At 28.5% G+C, this 19,473-nt stretch overlaps 1 protein-coding gene across 7 annotated transcripts; it reads right to left on the reverse strand.

The window, feature by feature from the left end:
* Positions 1 to 1,916: 1,916 nt before the first annotated feature.
* On the reverse strand, positions 1,917 to 19,408 carry LOC139096034 (TRIO and F-actin-binding protein-like). 7 transcript variants are annotated; one of them, XM_070647650.1, is made up of 15 exons: positions 18,975 to 19,408; positions 17,016 to 17,106; positions 16,266 to 16,322; positions 15,719 to 15,852; positions 14,161 to 14,274; positions 13,239 to 13,464; positions 11,317 to 11,383; positions 11,074 to 11,257; positions 10,708 to 11,008; positions 10,470 to 10,646; positions 10,039 to 10,212; positions 7,626 to 8,033; positions 5,520 to 5,758; positions 5,363 to 5,456; positions 1,917 to 5,290 (listed from the first exon to the last, which is right to left on the reverse strand). In XM_070647650.1, exons 1-15 carry the CDS (start codon positions 19,032 to 19,034, stop codon positions 5,019 to 5,021), a joined length of 2,598 nt encoding a protein of 865 aa, XP_070503751.1. In that variant the 5' UTR covers positions 19,035 to 19,408; the 3' UTR covers positions 1,917 to 5,018. The 7 variants fall into 7 exon arrangements, with proteins under 7 accessions (XP_070503751.1, XP_070503750.1, XP_070503749.1 ...); XM_070647649.1 differs by having other exon boundaries at positions 7,626 to 8,030; positions 10,470 to 10,649; XM_070647648.1 differs by having other exon boundaries at positions 10,470 to 10,649.
* Positions 19,409 to 19,473: the final 65 nt, after the last annotated feature.

Consider the following 19,473-nt stretch of genomic DNA (forward strand, 5'->3'; position numbering starts at 1 on the left):
TAAAAAGGATACAAAAGCACTAGTTCATATAGTCATTCCAACGCATTTTTGTCCTATCGATCAGTAATTTGTTAGTTAATAAATATGAATTAAATCAGAATTTATTCAGCTTCTAAAAAGTCATGAATTTAATCATTCAACGAATTTTTGTAATTCAAAACTTTTAACGAGTTCAACAGATTCAAAGCTTGTTCAGGAAACTCTGGAAAAACATTGAAAACACTGAAAAACAATGTACCTAAAACACTGAAAAAACCACATTATTTTTGTTTTAAGCATTTATGGGTTAATTTGAAACTTTTAAATGTCTGGGAACAAAGCTATTAAAACAAATTAAATCTCTCTACGATGTCTAGATAAAAAGTTTTTACGTTTAGCCGAGCAAACGACCGAACAAAGTGCATTATTAAGATACATTTTTAAAACAAGCTTCGAAAAAGCGCTAAAAATTTAATTACTTTGTATTTAAATATTTGTTAATTTGCATAGCTGAAAGTTGACTAGGATTTTGTATGAAAAAGTCAACCCAAGTCTATATAAAATCCGACTCCATATAAAGTTCGAGTGAAAAGTTTTTTAAAATTAAGATGTATCCACTAGATATTATTATTTTAAAAAAAGAAATCCCAGGATTTCATAAAAAAATCAATAGATTGTTTGGACTCTGATATACATATTCGTGACTAAAACATGTAAAAACTCAGACAATATAATAATTTTCTAATAAAAAACGCTTTGAATTCAAACTGTAATCTTATTTAAAAATTCTAAGACAATTTAAAATAATTATGGACAAGAAAGAATCCATTTCTATGTTCTCGGTCATTTTTTATTGTGAGACGAATTTGATAGGAAATTGAATCAGATCAAATTATCTTATCGATACTAATTGCATTAGTGTCCCAAACATCCCTTCGAGAACAAAAGATATTATAAATTCAAATTTATATGATGAAGCTTTAACATTAAAGGAAATTATAGAGGAAGAAATATGATTATTAAAATCTTCTTCGTCGTTAAACGGATGTATAATGTCTGCTGGTTTTTAGCAAATAAGAAAAAAAACTGCTTCAAATTTAAAATTCTGTAACCAAAAGTATGATGATACTTAAGACAGAATCAGATTCTTCCGCTTATTAAATTATTACAAAAAAGGCAATAGCAAAAAGTTTAAAAGTTTGTACAGAAATAGTTTCGGGCTAACAAGCTTGTAAAGATTATTAAGTTTGCCATATAATCTTGATAAAATCCGGACAAAACTGATTTTATCATTTAATTCAATTAACTATAATGGTACACCCATGAGAACCAACTAAAAATTCAACCGATTTCAGTAGCTTAAAGCTATTTTAAATGCTCACATTGTTTAGGTGTAATGTCTGATATCTTTGCTTAAAGGTGCTTTGATTCCAAAAACGCTGGAAATCAAATTTCGATGAAAAGTTGTTAATTTCTGCTTCCTCGAACGTGTACTTTTGATCATCTAATTTCTCATTGAACTAGAGTATAATCCCGCCAAGTATTATAAGCATTTATTTATTTACCCTGTCAATTGGGGTTTCTATGGCGGTTAAATGAACGTCAAATCTCAATATTGAAATGATTCAGTAATAATATCAGGGCTGAGCTACGCCAATTTGAAGTTTATGAAAATTACTTAAACAAAACCAGATGTCAATTTGAGATTTTGCTATTTTTAAAACATGGTATGAAGAAAGGGGGCTATACTAAATAAGAGGAAAAAGTGACAGAATGACTGAATGACAAATGACCGCAATTATATTATTAATGGTATAAATACGTTGGCATCATTCCCACATAGTTTGTCAATTTTTTTGCTGAAACTTACATTAAACAAAAAGTAATATATAGGTAGGTACTACAAAAAGAAGAAAATGGAAAATTATTTACTGTAATGCTTGACTTTTTTTTATTATATAACTTAGCAATTTTTTATTTGTTCACAAACGTGGTTTGAATTGAATTAAAACTTTTAGTACATAGTAGTAATGCTATTCAATTTATTATAGGAATCAGGGGATGTATTTTTAGAAAGGTTTAATACCTAAGTTTGATTTTCATATTTTTTTTTTTTCTATAACATTTTTTATCTTTGACAATGAAAGCTTTTTTGTTTTGTTTTACAAATTTTTATTCTCAATTACTCCCTAAAAAATTCGAACATTTATTCATTGTATTGTGAGTATGTGTATCTGTGCCTGCATATGTCTTATGTTTTATTATGTATGTAGGTTATTAATTTAACAGTTAGTTTTTCATACTTTTTTAACTAATTACTGAACATTAAATGAGTTGGTTAAATCTGGAAATGATACACGTTTTCAATCTTCACAAAGTTAATGACTTACTTCCTTGAAAAAGTCATCTAAATAATAAAATAACCTAATTTTCTATTAAATTATTTGAAATAATTATGCGATTTAGATGATAATCGAAATAATTAAAGTTTTGCCAATAATGAATTACTTCTTTTGTTCTGCTTAATGTTCATTCTTGGGATTCTTTTAGTTGCTTGTAGAATCTAGTCTTCCTATCATCAGTATAATCCGTAAAATTAGCTCAGTCTTTGTAATAATGAGCATTTAGTAATATTGATGAAAATTGAAAGAGCTGTGGTCTTATACTTTAAAATACTGTAAGATATTGTGAACATTTGTGTCCCTTAAACTGACCAAAAAACAGAAAGAAAAGAAGAATTTCGTCTAACAAAAGATGTTATTTACTTAGGGAATTAAAAGTGCTATGTTTACGTTCTCATTTTTTAAGGATTTAACATGAAAGCGTTACATTTTTTTTTTTCATAGATTAAAGCAAACTAATGTCACATAAGACTAGATATGAAGCAATGTATCTAACGAAGATGCCGAAATTGAGCACTCCACTAAACAATATCTAATGGCGAACTAATAACTAAGGATTAGAAAATTTCACATTCTGTCTTTTCTTTTTATAAAATTTTTTTATGTAAATGTGTAGCTATTTCTTCTTCCTTTTTTCATAAATTTCTTATTGCAAAACTTTTCTAAATTTTCACAATAATCCTCAAACACGTTTTCTATAAAAAATGAACTTTTTTTTGTATTTTATTTTTTTAAAGACTGTAGTAAGTTAGGAAAATAAGATAGGAAAGGAAAAATTCATTAGATGAGTGGCAGTTGCATTTATATTGCGTATGTGCTATAGTTTTGATACAGCAAAACCTTAAAAATTTTGGTTTATAAGCACGCTTTTTAAAGAAAAATAACTTCCTCCATCAAACTTTTATGTTATTATGTAAAACTTTTCTTTATGAAACATAATTTTCTTCTTTTATGTATTATTTCCAAAAATTTGTAGCCCCTGGACGGGATTCTTCCTTCTTATCGTGACTTTTATTACAAAAAATATCCATAAAGGTATTCATACTTTAGTTCAAAACTGGATGAAGATTATTTTTTTCATTGCATTTTTAAATATCCTTGAAAAGCAAAGAATGACGGAACTGTAACATGTTTTCTTTGTTTGTAAAATTGGCAAATTGTTATGAGAAGAAGCAAAGTTGAAATCATAACTCAAAGCAAAAAGAGCAAGGGTTTAATGCTTAAGGCAATTTCTTAAGTTAATACAATCATCATGAAGAAACATAAAGCATGTGTTTTCAGTCAAATCTTAAATTGAGCAATCAAGCTTTTTGTTCAATATTGTGCAACCCTTAGCGATCATGGTTTAAAATCAGATTATCAAGATCTTATGCCTGAGTCATACATTTAATCTGATGGATGTAAATATTTCTGTTTTCATTTCTATTTTCAATTTAAATTTGAAATATTTCTCTTTTATCGTGAATGAAAACATTTTTTAACAGATTCACCAGAGTGTGGCCGTCTCAAAAACGACCTGTAATTTTGTTTTCAAAACATTACATTTTTACTTCGGATTAAGTCAGAATTCGAACTCTTAACAAATGTTCGAATATTTCGAAAATCGAATGTCGAATTTAAGATGATCACATTCTGAGATTTGCTTCCAATAATCGCTTTGACGCATCAAATGACAAAAAACTTTCAAGTCAATTGTTTGTTTTATAAAAAAATTTGTTCATCCCACTAGAATAATTCGTTCAATTCATTCAAATTTCCAATTTGTTTAATTTTTGATACTACTATACCTATAATAGATCTTACAAAAAAATATTTATTAATCAATTTCTTGCTTTTTATCAATTCAACAATCAAATAAATGCTCTTGTTTTGTCTATAAAATTTCAATTTTTTCATAATCACACAAATAAAATTATTATTGAAAATAATTTAAAGCAGAATAACAACTGGAATAGAAATTAAACTTTACTCTAGCATTGCTAGAGTTAGTAAATATTAATTCATATTTATGCTTTCTTTTCATAACATGAATATTGTTATCTAGCTCACCCTGTTGTTTTACATAAAAAAGAATTACTATATCTAAACTGCATATAAGATTCGTTTATCCAGAACATGAAAAAGAGAACTCTCAGGTAACATTAGGCCAAAACGAACCAAATGTTAACTGGAAGCAATTATCACATTTTCTGTTCCTGGTAAATTTCATAAATCTGATGTCATTAAGGCCAGAGTATAACGATAATGACATCATCTTGTGAAATTTAGACTAGTGAATATTGTTTTAATTAAATTAATTATTTTCCTTAAAATCATAAATAAAATTTTGTAAAATGTCGTACACATTGTGTACTTCATAAATGCGCTTGTTCTCAACACATTTCCAATTTGATGAAGAAATCACTCTTCAACGAGCATTTCCATTTTTTTTTTTGTTTAAATCTGAAGTATATAGGCAGATAAAAAGGGATTAAATATAAAGTTTTTCAATTACCAAAAGGAAACTTCTGTTTACATACATTCACATGATTTTCTGTTTTACTTTTTGCGTATAATGAATTATTCTCAAAATTTAATTTTTTTAATCTTTACCTATTTACCTACTTGAAGTAAATAATATTTTAATTTAATATCAATTTATTTTTGATCATCAGTGTTACTTCCACCCCAAAATCTATCAAAGCGATCACGCGCTTTATCAACTACCTCAATAGTTGCTGGATTTACAATATTTCTAGATGCAATCCCGCTTGGTGGAGAATTGATGCCAGGATCCTCTAAACAACGAAGTGTTGATCCAGGAACTGGACGATCATATTGAGTTTTTTCCTGAGATGATGATTTTAAAAGCTCTTCTCCATTTATTGCAGCTTTGTCATCATTTTGACCCGTTTTAGGACTTTGATTAACTTAATGAATAAGAATTAATTAATATGTTAATCAGGGTGATAAATTTAATCATTAATTTATTTTACACTAACAGTCTGGTTTATCTTCTTCCCACAATTCAGGCGGAGCTGATTGAGGATGTTCTTGTGGTAATAATTTAGCTGGAGCTTCCGAAGGCGTTGTAACCTATAAAAAAATAAATCAAGAAATAAATTTCTGATTCAACAAGCACTTTTAAGTTAATTAAACCTTTAATTCACTGTGTGGTCGAACAATATTAGCATCACCTTCACTTCTGACATTTTGTGTAACAGTAAATGTTTTACCAGTATCAAGTGGAACAGTCCAGAAAACTGGATCTGGTGATCTCATAATCACAATTTGTTCTGGAGATTTCACACGAGTAGGTTCTGGTGGTGATTTTACAATCTGTTCAATTGATTCTGGTTGGAATATTTGAGGTGCACCATCAACAGCATGTTCATCCACTGAAATTAAAGTTTAACAATACATTCTTTAAATAAAAAACATTTATCAACTGACGAATCTAACAGAAATCGAAAAGAAAAATATTCAAAAACTCTAACGTGATTCTTGTGTATCTATGCGAAAGTGAAACATGCTTATGTTATGTAGACTAGTATAGTTGAGTCCTATAAATATGTGTCTAAAGACTCGTTTGATTAAGAAACATTAACTTGCTGAAAAGTAAGTAATTTCAACTCTAAGAACACACTTTAAATGATATTCAAAATAATAAGGAAATAATGAAGGAATTCTAACATAAAAAAGAATAAAAACAGTCATTAACAAAACACATTCAGTAACAATAAATGAATTCCGTAAAATGAGTTAAAATGAGTAACCATCAAAAACACTCATATTTATAGAAAAAAAACTTTTTGAACAATTATTATACACAACTCAAGCTTCTCGATAATTAAGATACATGAATTTAATTAAAATTCTAAAACTAAATCTAAATCAATTTAACTTTATCCAAAAATTAAATCACATGTAGACTAAGAGACCTTTCAAATGCAAGCTACTAAATTTTCTCATCTAAAAGTTTAACAAGTAAGAAAGGAATACACAGTAGCACTATTATTAATGTAAATTTTATTCATAATAACTTTTTTAATTTTCCAATTTTTATTTCATGTTTTTTTAGAATATCAATTTCAATTTTTTTATCTCAGAATCCATAACAATTGACCAGAAGTAAAATTCATGAGGTGCATTTGCAAGGTTATTAGTATATGAGATACAACACTGAACAAGCACAAGATAAACAATCGCTTAATTTGCAATTCCTAATGAATCTGTATAAAACTCAAGAATGGTATAGCAAAAAACATTGGAGAGAATACACTTAAAGTCAATATTATTTTTTGATGGTATTTCAACAATCTTATTGGCACGGATCATTTAACGAAACGAGCCCGAGAGACACAATGTGTAAATATTACCGAAAATCCGGGATGATAAAATTCAGCCTCAGACCAGAGTCAAGTCGGCCTGAAGTCGGATTTTCGGCCATTTCTACGTCGTATGCTTTCCGGGGCTGATATATTTTAATACATAAGGTATTATATTTATAAAACATTTAAAAATTTGTTTCTACAATCCCGAGAGACACAATTGAAGAAGGTACCATCACTCGATTAAACTCAACCATACGAGATTTCGTATGCTAATATATACAATAACATGTGTCACATTTGCAATGCTTCTGCATTCACAACATAAAATTGAAAGTTCCCTGATAGGTTAAGAAACCACTTCTGGGTACCGAAGTGGTCTTTCTGTAGAATGCTCTTTGTCTGGTAGGAATAGATAGTCAAACTGTTATCAGAAAATTCAAATTTTTGACTGTTAAAAAGACCAAAATGAATCTATATATCTTGAAAAAAATCCTAGGTGGAACCATCTTCATTTATGTCGCTCGGGGTAATAATTAAGCTCAGGCTTTACTTATTAAAATTCGGTTTATAACATCTTTATAAAATTCTCAATTCTCAAGTTTTATTTCTCTTCCAATGTTAATGCTACATATGTGTCAATGTTTATGTATGGAATTATGATTATGATAGGAAAGGATTAGTAACTTATATGATGGGATTTTATAAAATGCAAAAATATAATTAATTTATTTAAATAAGTCAAAAAATAAAAAAAATGCAAAATTATTCAAAAAATGGTATTTTTTGTTAAAGTGTGTGGCTTCATGAGTTTATATACATATATAAAATCTAAAGTCACTGGAGACATCTTGTATTAAAAAATCTTTTTGAGTTTTTTTGTTGCAATTTTGATTGAAATTTTGAATTTTGATTTTCTGCAAAAATTACTTACTTTCCAGTGCTTTTTTCTTGTTGTATCGTTGACCATGCATCGAATTATCAGTTAATAATTGCCCATTGAAACTTGTCGGTCTCATATTTAATTTTATTTGTTTGTTTTGAATATTTTTGTTTTCAATGGTCTTGTTCGGTTGTATTTTTTTACTATCGCCAGTATTTTTATTAGTTTGTGTGTTACTATCTTTATTTTTATCAGTTTTATTACTAATGGCAATAGCTTTATTAGTATTCTGAATTTGAGTTTTCTTAGTAGATGATTGTTGTGTGGGTGATGATGAATTTAAGGTATTATTATTAACTGAATGATGAATATTTAATGTTGATGGTTTTTGTCTAGCGCTAGGTAACGTACTACTTTTTGAACGTGAATGTTTTTTGTTTGTAGAGGATAGGGAAGCTGCTAGAAATATACAAATTTTTTTTGTTTTGGTTTACAAGTCTAATTATTTTTTTAAACGAATCATTACTTAATTATTAAATTTTGTATCTTTCTAAACTAATTCTGTTGGCGTTTCACAATTTGGAGGATTGTTTTGGATAACTTTGTATATATCTTTACAATAAAGAATGAATATTAATGATCAGCGTTGTTACCTATTCATCTGAATAGGAATCACATTTCAGATATCATCTATCCCTAACATACCATAAGCATGCTCACTTGGAGCATATACTTAGATGTCAGGATATAATAAGTAATTTAATCTTTGTCAACATTCCATCTAATAACTTTTATGTCAAGATAACAACACTGTATAAAATGATCATCAGTCTCAAGTATAAAGTCTCTTATAATACATGATTGTCAAAAAAGTCTTCTTTCTAATTGAAAACATAAATTTTCGTACTTTATGTCAATTCTTTTATAAAAATAAATATACTTAGTCAGTGGTAGACTCTCTTTTTATGCCACGGTACACCTTGACCGGCATGCGGTTCATGACATTTCCAATAACAATTTGGTTATACACTAATGTGCCGTGGCACATAGGTTGTCCACCACTGTGCTAAGTCATATTTTTATACTAAGAATTCCGACATAATTCTCAGAATTATTTTCAATGCACGGAACGGTATCTTTGAACGTTTAATGAAACGTAAGGATTCAAGAAAGTTAAGAATTTTGAATAGATTTACAACTTAATTATTTAAAATCATAGCTCAAAGTCGACCCAAATTTTGTAATAAGTCGAGTTGACTTGATTCTACTTTTCCATACAAAAATAGAGTCGAGTTCGAGCTTTGTTAGAAATAAATATGAGTATGGCCTGCTTTATCAATTCTTATATCATTTTGACTAAATAGTCATTTTAACTAATTTTTACACGCATGTTTTTTTGAATATTTTAAACAAAAATGTTGGACTGTTCCAAAAGAATCCCCACTAATGAAATAATAATAAAACATGTTTAGTGGACTTAAAATAATATAATTATTAGTATCTTTTTGAATAAATTCTATTTTGTGTTGAAAAATCCTCTTAAATTTCTAAATTTGCCAATTTTTTACATTCTAATTTTGCCGAAGATTTTAATATTTCATAGAAATTAAATAATAATAAGAACAAAAAAAGAGAAATGAAAATAGAATTTTTTCTGTCTAAACACGTATTATTATATAGAAATATAGAAAATAGATCAACGAAAATCTATAGGAAGTAAAGAGATTATATTGAAATATACATTAACAAGAAAGAGAAGGGCTAAAAACATTTTATTGCAAAGTTTTCAGTACTGAACTTTTCAAAAAATGTAGACTAAGCTGAATCGTTTTTATTTCCGGAATTTATTTATAGAATCTAATACATGAGGGTCAATTTTGATTTTAAAAAATTCAGCTTTAATCGTTTGTCAAAAAAATTTAAAAGCAACACCAAACTATGTATAGGTGACGGATTCCAATCAGCCTTTTTAATTAGACCATTTAGTTTAGCTGAGAGTCAAATATGATTGTATTGAATCATACTGAATTTCATACTGAATTTACTTTTATTAAATGTTGAGTTTTTGGATCAAAATATCAAGCAAATGATCTATTATTTAAGGCTGAATTGCAACACTCCTTTACATTAAATAGAGATTGCAACTTTAATGTTTTCGTTCTCTTTCATGCTTCGATCATGCTATAAACTTTATTATTCTTGTTTATGATTTACGTCGTTGGCTATTTTATATTATTAATGTATTAAGAAGTTGCTTATTTTCAACATAATTGAAAAAGGAACAGGCTTCAAATGTCCCCAACAATCAATGTTTTCTTTCATTTGATCTTTTTTAATTATATTAAAAAAATCTCATGAAAATAATGGAAAAAAAATGTTCAAAAATTAAGGAAAATAAAATCAAAAAATTTACAAAGTAATTTCATTACTTTTAATTTTCATTTTCTTCTAATCAATTACTTACTTTGTCTCGCTTGATGATCTGATCCAGCCGTGGGTGTCGAGACAGGGGTTTTCTTGTTGTGCGCTTTTGCTGATGACGATGCAGTCGAAGCAGTGATAGAAGCACTCATTGGTTTAGGTTGTTTCTTTGGTGATCCTTCAGAGACTGTTGGTCCAACAGATTGAGAGCGTCCAACTAAATTTAAAAATATCAAGTTAAAATTTGTTCAGCAGTGGTGGGCAACCTGTGTTCCGCGGCACACAAATGTAATTTTTGGCAATGCCATGAACCGCATTGCATATAGTTTCGATTCATGCTTACCATCAAAGTGTGCCGCGAAAAATAAAAGATTGCCGACCACTGGACATTACTAAAAGGTATTTCGGAACTTAAGACAAATTATCGGAAATATCCTCAAAATAATGGTTCTTTGAATTTTTAATAATATCTACCTTTAGAAATTTTTTTGGGGCTCTTCTGAGGACTTCCCTTTAATGGACTACCATGACGAGAGCTACTGAATGTTTTTTGAGGACTGCCTCTTGATGGGCTACCCGTTTTAGAGCGTGGCAATGTTGGCATTAATTTTTCACGAGTTGGAGATGGTATTAAAGCACCTTCTTCAACATCTGCTGTAATTAGAAATTAAAATGTTAAAAATATTATTAAATAACTTTTAATATGTTCTACCTGAACCTGTAGTACGTTCCAAATGATGGCGAATGTTATCTCTTCTAAATCTACCAAATAAGTTTCCATCAGTTGCAGTTCTATTATCAATCAGTCTTGCTGATCCAGGAATGCGACGAGATGGCTTAGTTGGTGAACTTTTGATTTTATTTTCTCTTTCTTTATCTTCCTTTGAAATTGGTTGTTTGATTGAGGAAGCTAACGATAATGCACTTAATGAGCTTCTACGAGATACTTCCTTCCACAAGTCTTGTTGCTTTTTATATAATTCGCGGGATGTTTCGCCACACCATCCTCGATTCTATAAAGCAAGCAAGCAAATTCATTAAATTGGTCATAAAATTAAGAATTGACGGTTAAATTTACCCTGTATTCGCCTGCTTTCTTTCTCAATTCAATGACTTCCTTATACCAAGAGGGGTCATAAGTAGATCCATTTGATACTACTTTATTGTCCTTATTTAATGTTTCGTGCTCAAAGCCAAACTTTTCCTTTTCGCTATGAAAAGCTGATTTGAAATTTTTTCTATATTCATTCTGAATATCCTTCCTGAAAGTATCAAAAATCATTTAATTTATTAGTAAAAAATATTATTTAGAATTATTCACTTTTCATGAGTCGTTGCTCCATCTACCGTATCACAAACAACAAGCGGTTCAAGTTCATGATCCGTTGCTACAAGAAATGAGAGAAAATTAGATTTAATTTAAAAAAAGTTTAGGAATTAACAAATTAAGATTGATAAGAAGAAAGCAGAAAAAGTTAATTGACATATTTCTGCTTCCTTGACTTAATCATAACTTTTAAAAGGGCATCTGTTAAATTTGAAGTTTTAAACATTTATTTCAAAACTGAATTCAAATGCCTTTTTATTTGAAATATCCTTAATATATCCAAATGTATTTTAGAAAGATTTGATTTTAAAAAATATATAATCAATTAAAATTAGTAGTTGGAAGAATTTAGCCAAAATAAGTATAAAATTTTTGGATACTTTTCGTTACTTCATATCATACAAAGTTAAATGTGTGTACACTTGTGCTGTTACTAAAAGATCATATGTTCATTTAAATTTGTTAATTCACATTGATACAACACATTTAACCTCAAAATAAATCAATAGAATTAAATATTTTAGCGTATATTAGCAAGTTTTGTGCAATATTAAAAATACCGAATTTTAAAAGATTTTAGATTTAAGTGGAAAATTTGAAAATTTAAGAATATTGTAAATTTTGAGAATGACTTTAAACTTTCTAATATATTCTAAAAGATGAAAAATTAACTGGATGTTTTCGGATAAATTATTATCATTTCAATACGAAATTAAATTTAAAATTGCTGTTATCATTTGATCAACTTAGCTCTTCTGTACTTTGAATTATCATAAAGTTATTTTTTGGTTCAACTAAATGCAAAAGAAGTTGCTGCTTAATACAATGCAAAGATGAGATGGGATGATGGAAATAAAAAGACAAATGTTAAAGATTTTTGAGTAGGTAAATTAGGGATTTAGAACAAAACTGGCAAATTTGGGCCAAATTAAAATTTTTCAATGTAAAAGCTTTATGTGTAGTAATTTTTGAAATTAATTTGCCAGTTTTGCCAATAACTTTGTGTGTGGTATGAAAGTGTATTCTTTAAATTTTCGTTTCTTTAGTCAAAAGTATAGTTAAAATATTAACAAAATAAGATTGGGTATTTCAAGGAAATTGATTTTCAGATGGAAAATACCTTAATTATAATTATTAATACTATGTATTTTTGTATAATATTACTACAAAAAGTATGATCATGTCTGTTAGGTACTTAAAAATTTATGAGACTTGAATCTTTTAGAAAATTAAGATTCAAGTGTACGAACCATTAAAATTCAAAATCAAAACAATCATAAGATAACAAGTCAGCAAATATGAGGTTTTATTGCTATAGAGTCGTTCACTTATTTCGTTTCACAATAATGAATTTTTTCCAAAATTGAACAATAGATTCTGAATTCCTGAACATAATAAGTGAACGGCTCCTTTAATAAAGTCCTAAACTCAAGGATGAATTACTTCATATGAAAATGACATAACTTTATAATTCTTAAAAACTATAAAGTTATTGAATCTTTAAACAAAAAATTAATTCGAATCTTAATAGATTTATCATAAAAATTCAAAAAATTGACAATATTTTAGCACTTGATCAATTAAAAATGTTAAGGGACATTCACTTCTTATGAAAATTTGTGAACCTTTATTGTATCGACCTACTAAAAGATTTAGATATTTTAATGGCTTTAACTAAAGGAATGTTACAAAAAACATTAATGTGCATAATAAATAAACTAAAGGTCAAAAATAATTTAAAATGGTAAGCGAAAGATGAAGGAAATGCGGATAAATATGAAATCAGAATTGAAAAATATTTAAAAAAATTTTGCATATTTTTCGTAATACTAATAAGTGAAAATTATTATCAACTAGTTGAAAAAATATTAACTTAATAATACAAATATATTTTATTTAGCGACATTAAGTCGCACCTTCTTTTTCATTAGTTGTACGCTTTTTATGTATGCCAGCTAAAGTGTTTGTCTGCGCTGATTTTATTGCGCCCATTGATTGCGATTTTTTTGGGGGGTCTAATACGTGAGCATCATTATTAGTTACCCCCTTCACTTTTCGCACATTGGGCCACACAAATTGCAAACGATACTCTGTGCTCAATTTCGATATTGTTTTTCTGAATATCCCACTTGACTCACCCGCCTACAGAACCAAAAATTTGGTTCCAATAAAGAGAAAGAAAGGAAAAAAGAAAAGAAAAACATTTTTATTACTAAATAAATAAGAATTATAATTTTCATTAGTTTTAATATATGTCAACGCTGCAATAAAGCAACGCTACATCAATTCATTTCCCGAACGACACATGAATGAACACAGCAAATACATTGTCTAGTGACTAAAAAGCTGTCATAATTGTCATCTATATGTCATTAAGGTTTATAATACAATAAATATGATTCAAAAGAAGCATGTAAAATGTTTAAAAATAAAATCTGTTCCTTATTTAAGAAATGATGTCATGAAGCAAGTATTTACAAAAAAGAAATCAAAATGAAAGCTATATATAAAGATAATAAAGATGAGGAAACTATAACCTTAGAATTTTTCTATGCTAATATAAAATTTATGTTAGTATCGATTCATTTTCATGAAGGTTTGTACTCTCTGCGAATTTTCACTCGCTTAAACACGGTCTAGATATTTATGTTCATGTTTTTGTATTGCAATTATATATGATGTGTGTGGATTATGTACAATATGAATTACTTTTGTGTAATGTTGTGTATATATCGTACATTTATTACGATAAAAAACATTAAATATTTCGTATAAATACATTCATATTATGCGTAAGCTTTAAATATAAATGAGAAAATTCAGCATTAAAAGATATACCTTTTCCATGGTTTGTCTTGCTTCCACGTTATTTTCCATAACACAACGACCATTAGCTAATGGAGGACCTTCTGATTTGCTACGACGCGTTGGAGTACCGTTACGTTCTCCAGACTGCAAAAAATTAAAATGAATACATGAAAGAAATCTAAAAAAATTTGCTGATTGAAATCATAACAGGTTAAACTTTTGTGAACTTTTCTATTAATAAAATCAAAGATTGCATGTAATGAGTTGGCCTTCAGCCTTTCCTCTGATAAAATTATGACCTTTCCTCTACTAAAGTTAAGAAATTGGTCTTCATATAATCATACATTTTTATAATCAAACTCATGCATAATGCATAAATACATTTCTTTAGCTCTTCTACCTTTAGCTAAGTCAAAGTGAAATTTCCTTTTCCTTTTTGGTACGTTTTTCTACTTTGATTTATGATCTACAGTAAAGTTCTTTTTTTATCTACCCACAAAAATTTAATTTTAATTAAATAATATTTTAACAAAAGAATTAAGACATAAATAATAAGGATTGGCAATAATGAACAAAAGATACTCTTTGACAACAACATTCCCGAGTGGAGAACTTGACATAATGTCCAGATACTAACTAGACAGTCTACTACTGACATATTTTATGGACGATCGACTAATTATGAACTAGATATCGTGTCAAGTTATCCACTCGGGATTATTAAAATCTTTCAGAAGCAGGACTCTAATCTTTGTATGAAAATAAGTAAGTACGTTAATAAAATTTTTTAAAACGAATGGAAATGACCCAAATTGAAATTTAATATGTTCTCATAATTACAGTCAATCTTTCAAAACTAGAGCTTAGAGCAGTGTTGGTCAATATGTGTGCCGTCAATAAGTTTTGGAAATGCCATGAACCGTATGTCTTGTACAGTTTTGATCAAGGCTTATCACTAAATATAAAAGATTGTCCATCACTGGTTTAAAGTCTTGTCAGATTTTGTATGAAGAAAGTCGACTCGAGTCTATATCCTCGTCTATATAAAATTCGAGTAAAATTCAAGCTTCGAATTCAAAACAAATTATAAATATGCTAAGTATTCATTTTAATTTTCGCAGAAATGGAAAGTGATACATATCATATTATTAGTTAGGTCTTTAAAAACTCAATAAACTTTAAGCACACAAAAATTTACAACTTTAAATCCTTTCTGTAATTCAAATCAACTCATTTTTATTCCTCACAAGCACAAGCAATTTAAACTTTTCATATGATATATTCAATATTCCTTTGGATATTATTTAAGAAGTAATATATTTTATTAGGTATTCTCCCTAAAGTCTCACAACTTTTCGTACTTTATGTTTGAAGAAATTTTGCGAACCTTATGAACTTTCGCATTCGCATTTAACCATCTTAGCATACAAAATCTATACAAAATAAATAACTACTTCGGTAACATATAAATCTAAAAAAAGTAACACCAAACAAATAAAAATAAAACAAGAATATTTCGGTAAAAAAAATACACACATACCCTACATAGCACGAAATAAATGAATCAAAAGAAAACATTAATGCTTACCCGGGCACGAGTAATGTTAGATGAATCAGTTCTATCGGCATCATGATCAACTATAAATTCGTGATGTCGGTAAGCAAGTTCAGGGCATTTTTTTCGACGAGGTAAAGGTGGCTCATTAATGGGGGCTTTTATGACTAAACAAATTTAAGAGAGGATGTAAAAAGTAAACAGAAAACAAAAAAATTTGAAAGGTTTTTATATTAATTGTGATGCACAGCGTGAAAAACGATATGCTTGAAATGTTAGTTTGATATAATACAGTTTCAATTATTCCGAATTGATTTTATGTAAATGAAGCTATTTAAAGGTAATAATTTAGCATTCTGCAGCAATTAATGAATTAGATTTATACAGTGTTGTATAATGATGATGATGAATATGATGATGATTATGCGTTTCTTTCTCTTAAGAATTTTAAAAACCATATTGACATATGTAAGCAACGTATAGTCATCATCGATACCATCAGATGTTTATATGATATAAGATAATATAATTTACATGTTCGAGCTTTTTTCTCTTAATAGATTTTACTATATAAATTCACCTTCAGAATGTTTTTCATCCTCTGTTGATTTAGAGAAAAAGTGATCCTTTGAGCTAGCTGCAGATTCAATAAAAAAATCGAACGAATGGGATGTAAAATGTAAATCTGTTTTATTTTACATCGTTTATCATATTTTTTTATTATTATAGATATAGAAAGCTCATTTGTGGTTGTTTTATTTTTAGGATATTCACATTGCGGAGTGTTATAGAATTTTTTTTTCCAAAATATTTATGACCTCAATATCAATAATATTAGCTTCAATAATATACACATATAAAATGAAAAATATGAGAGAAAGTGAAAATAGCCTTTTGAAAAGCATTTGACTTATCAGCTCATCCTACTTAAATTTGAAATTTATAGCATTTCAATGTGGATAACGCATATATTTTGATTGGAAGGACGACATGTTTATTTCTCCATTAAAATATCAATGCAACTAGAATTGTTAAAATACCCGGACAGGCAAGCAGCATGCTCAATTATATTGATTGAGTATACTCATCAATACGCTCATTTAGGTGAGAATGCTCATTGTCTGTACGATAAATGTTCTTAAAACTTTAACGCTCTTTCATTATTACAAAGCAGTGCTTAATTTAATGATTATGAATGGTTTAATGATAATTTAGTTAATGCAATTATCTCATAACTAAAATTTCACTTTCTCTCGGAATGTGCTACATAAAATGGAATACTGTACGTTAAAAAAAGTTAAAAAGAAAATTTAACGACCATAATTCTTACCGAATTGGTTAGGCATTGGAGGCTTACGAACAACTTCGGGGCCCGCTGAGAAATCATGCCAGCGGTATGTGCTTTTATATTCGGAATGAAGCTAAAATAAAGAAATAGAAATGGAATAAAGTATAAATTGATTTATCATCACTTTTCTTAGGAATGGACAAATGGTTCCCGGTCGACACAAGTTTATCATTGCAGTCATGATATCTGTTGACAAATTTCATGACAGCTTACATGAAAATTGCCTTTTGGCAGCCATGAATAATTTTTGTCGATCGGGGTCATTTCAAATCATAATTCGTTTTTGATCCTGTGTTCATCACTTTTTCTTCTATCAATACCCATGGGTATGTATGTTTGTTGTAACCAAATCTTCATGCCAATTGCAAACTTATTCATTTATTTTCTCTCTTTATGACCTTGCTATAGAACATTGCTTTTATCGTTGCCAATAAGTGCCTTCTTCATACTTTTTTTTTCTTCTGAAAACACCGATTGCAGCAGTGATTGCTTGTGCACAAGTCATCGTTTTTTTAGCGCATTTTTGAAATTTTTTTCAAAAAGGTAGCTTAATAAGACACTATGTTCGTTCGTTCGTTCGTTCGTTCGTTCGGCTGACGCTAAAAACTTTTTAACTAGACATCGTAGAGAGCTCGGAATGGTTTTAAAAGATTAGTTCCATAAAGATATTGCGGCGCCGGGCATTTAAAAGTTTCAAATCAAAGCATAAATACTATAATTAACAATTTTTCATTTTCATAACAACAAAAACACGTTTTTTCGTTGTTTTACAGTGTTTTTCAATGTTCCTAAAATTTTTAACAGTGTACAAAATTTAAATTTGTCATAACCGTTATGTGGTTTTATAAATTATAAAAATCCGTTAAATTATATGAAAGTGACATGGATCCTACTGGATCTTGCTTTGTTGATCTGGAAGTGACTTGGATCTTACTGGATCTTGTTTTGTGGGTTTGGAAGTGACCTAGATCCTACTGGATCTTGTTTTGTAGATTTGGAAGTGACCTGGATCCTACTGGATCTCGTTTTATAGATCTAGAAGTGACTTATTAATCAATTACTGATCGCTGGGACAAAAATGCGCTTAAGTCCCTCGATCAATAATACGAGGACTTTTGTAATTTTTTTCTTGAAACATACTGTAATGCTTCCAATTTAGTAGAGGAAAAATATTAAAATGATATACTACAAATGGCGTGAAGCAGTTTCCTTCTTTTTCTTTATATATCGATTGACATTTTTACTTCTTTAACGATGGTGGCATTTATGGCTTAACATGAATGAATGAGAATATGATTATCATACATTCTATTTCACTGTCATGACTCAATTGTTTATTTCCTTAAAAATGATGAATTATTAAAATGTTGAAATAATTTCTGTCGGCATTTTATAAATGTGGCATGAATATAGACATACATACGTATGGATGGACTCATTTTACGTGAACTTTTACAACAAAAAGCTCTAAAATTTTATTATGTTAATTTTATTTTAAAAAAAGTTGAAAATAACTCGATGCTATTTCCTTTTAACTTGCACGTCGTCCATTCAACATGCACTGCATAGAATTATATCCATCGAATTTACATACACACGAATACCGTGACTCGACTTTTTTTTACAGTTTATTTACTTTTTTTTTGTACTGACTTTAAGTTATAGTGTCTGCAGAGTAATTCGTTCAATGGCACTCGGAAGGAACTGAAGAAAATTAATGTGAATTTCAGCCTCACCCGGTATTGATTTTCACAGAATTTTTTTATATGTAGGCAGATTCTTCTTCAAAAAAAATCATTATTTTTATTATGAAACACATGAAAATGTAGACGTCATAGACAGTTGGGAACCCATTGTTAAATAGAAAAGTGTGAAAATGGCATAGAATATCTATAAAATAATATAAAAAGACATGATTATCTATTGACTTTGATAACATACCTTATCTAGAGGCATGGATGAAGGACAAGCGCGACAAAGGTTAAAAAATGTCCCAATCATGTAGGCAAGAGTTTTTTGCAATCTCCTTTACTATATGAAGTGGAAACAAAAGTCAGAAAAGGAATCGTTTTCTAATATTCCACAAATGAACTTCTTAAATATCACTAGATTTCTCTTCTTCTTAAATAGCACAGGATTAAGAAGTTTGATATATTTTCTGGATGATTGCAGGATTTTTTTTTCACTTAGCCGAAATTATCGATTTTTCTCTACAGCATTTGATATATCAGATTCTCACGTATAGTTATGGAATTTCATAAGAATAATGAAATATTTTAATAAATTTGATATTAGATACACTCTATTTCACTTTAAAGACATTTTTAATAGTATTTTTTGCAAAAAATATTATTAACTAAAAATTTTTCAGCAAATTCGTTTCTTCACTTCTGAAAAATTTTCACAATTGGAAAATGGGAAGGATTTTCGGGGATTCATC

This window comes from Chironomus tepperi, unplaced genomic scaffold (genome assembly GCF_022539635.2).
Source record: "Chironomus tepperi strain 1889 unplaced genomic scaffold, CSIRO-AGI_Ctep_v1 contig_376, whole genome shotgun sequence".
Classification (NCBI taxonomy): Eukaryota; Metazoa; Arthropoda; class Insecta; order Diptera; family Chironomidae; genus Chironomus; species Chironomus tepperi.

Excerpts from the sequence above, each read along its gene's own strand:
- LOC139096034 (XM_070647648.1), bottom strand. The coding sequence starts at position 19,034 with ATGATTGGGACATTTTTTAACCTTTGTCGCGCTTGTCCTTCATCCATG. Across the intron at positions 13,465-14,160 it reads CAAGACAAACCATGGAAAAG|GCGGGTGAGTCAAGTGGGAT; the intron begins GTATATCTTTTA and ends TTGGTTCTGTAG. Across the intron at positions 11,009-11,073 it reads AGAAAGCAGGCGAATACAGG|AATCGAGGATGGTGTGGCGA; the intron begins GTAAATTTAACC and ends CTTGCTTTATAG.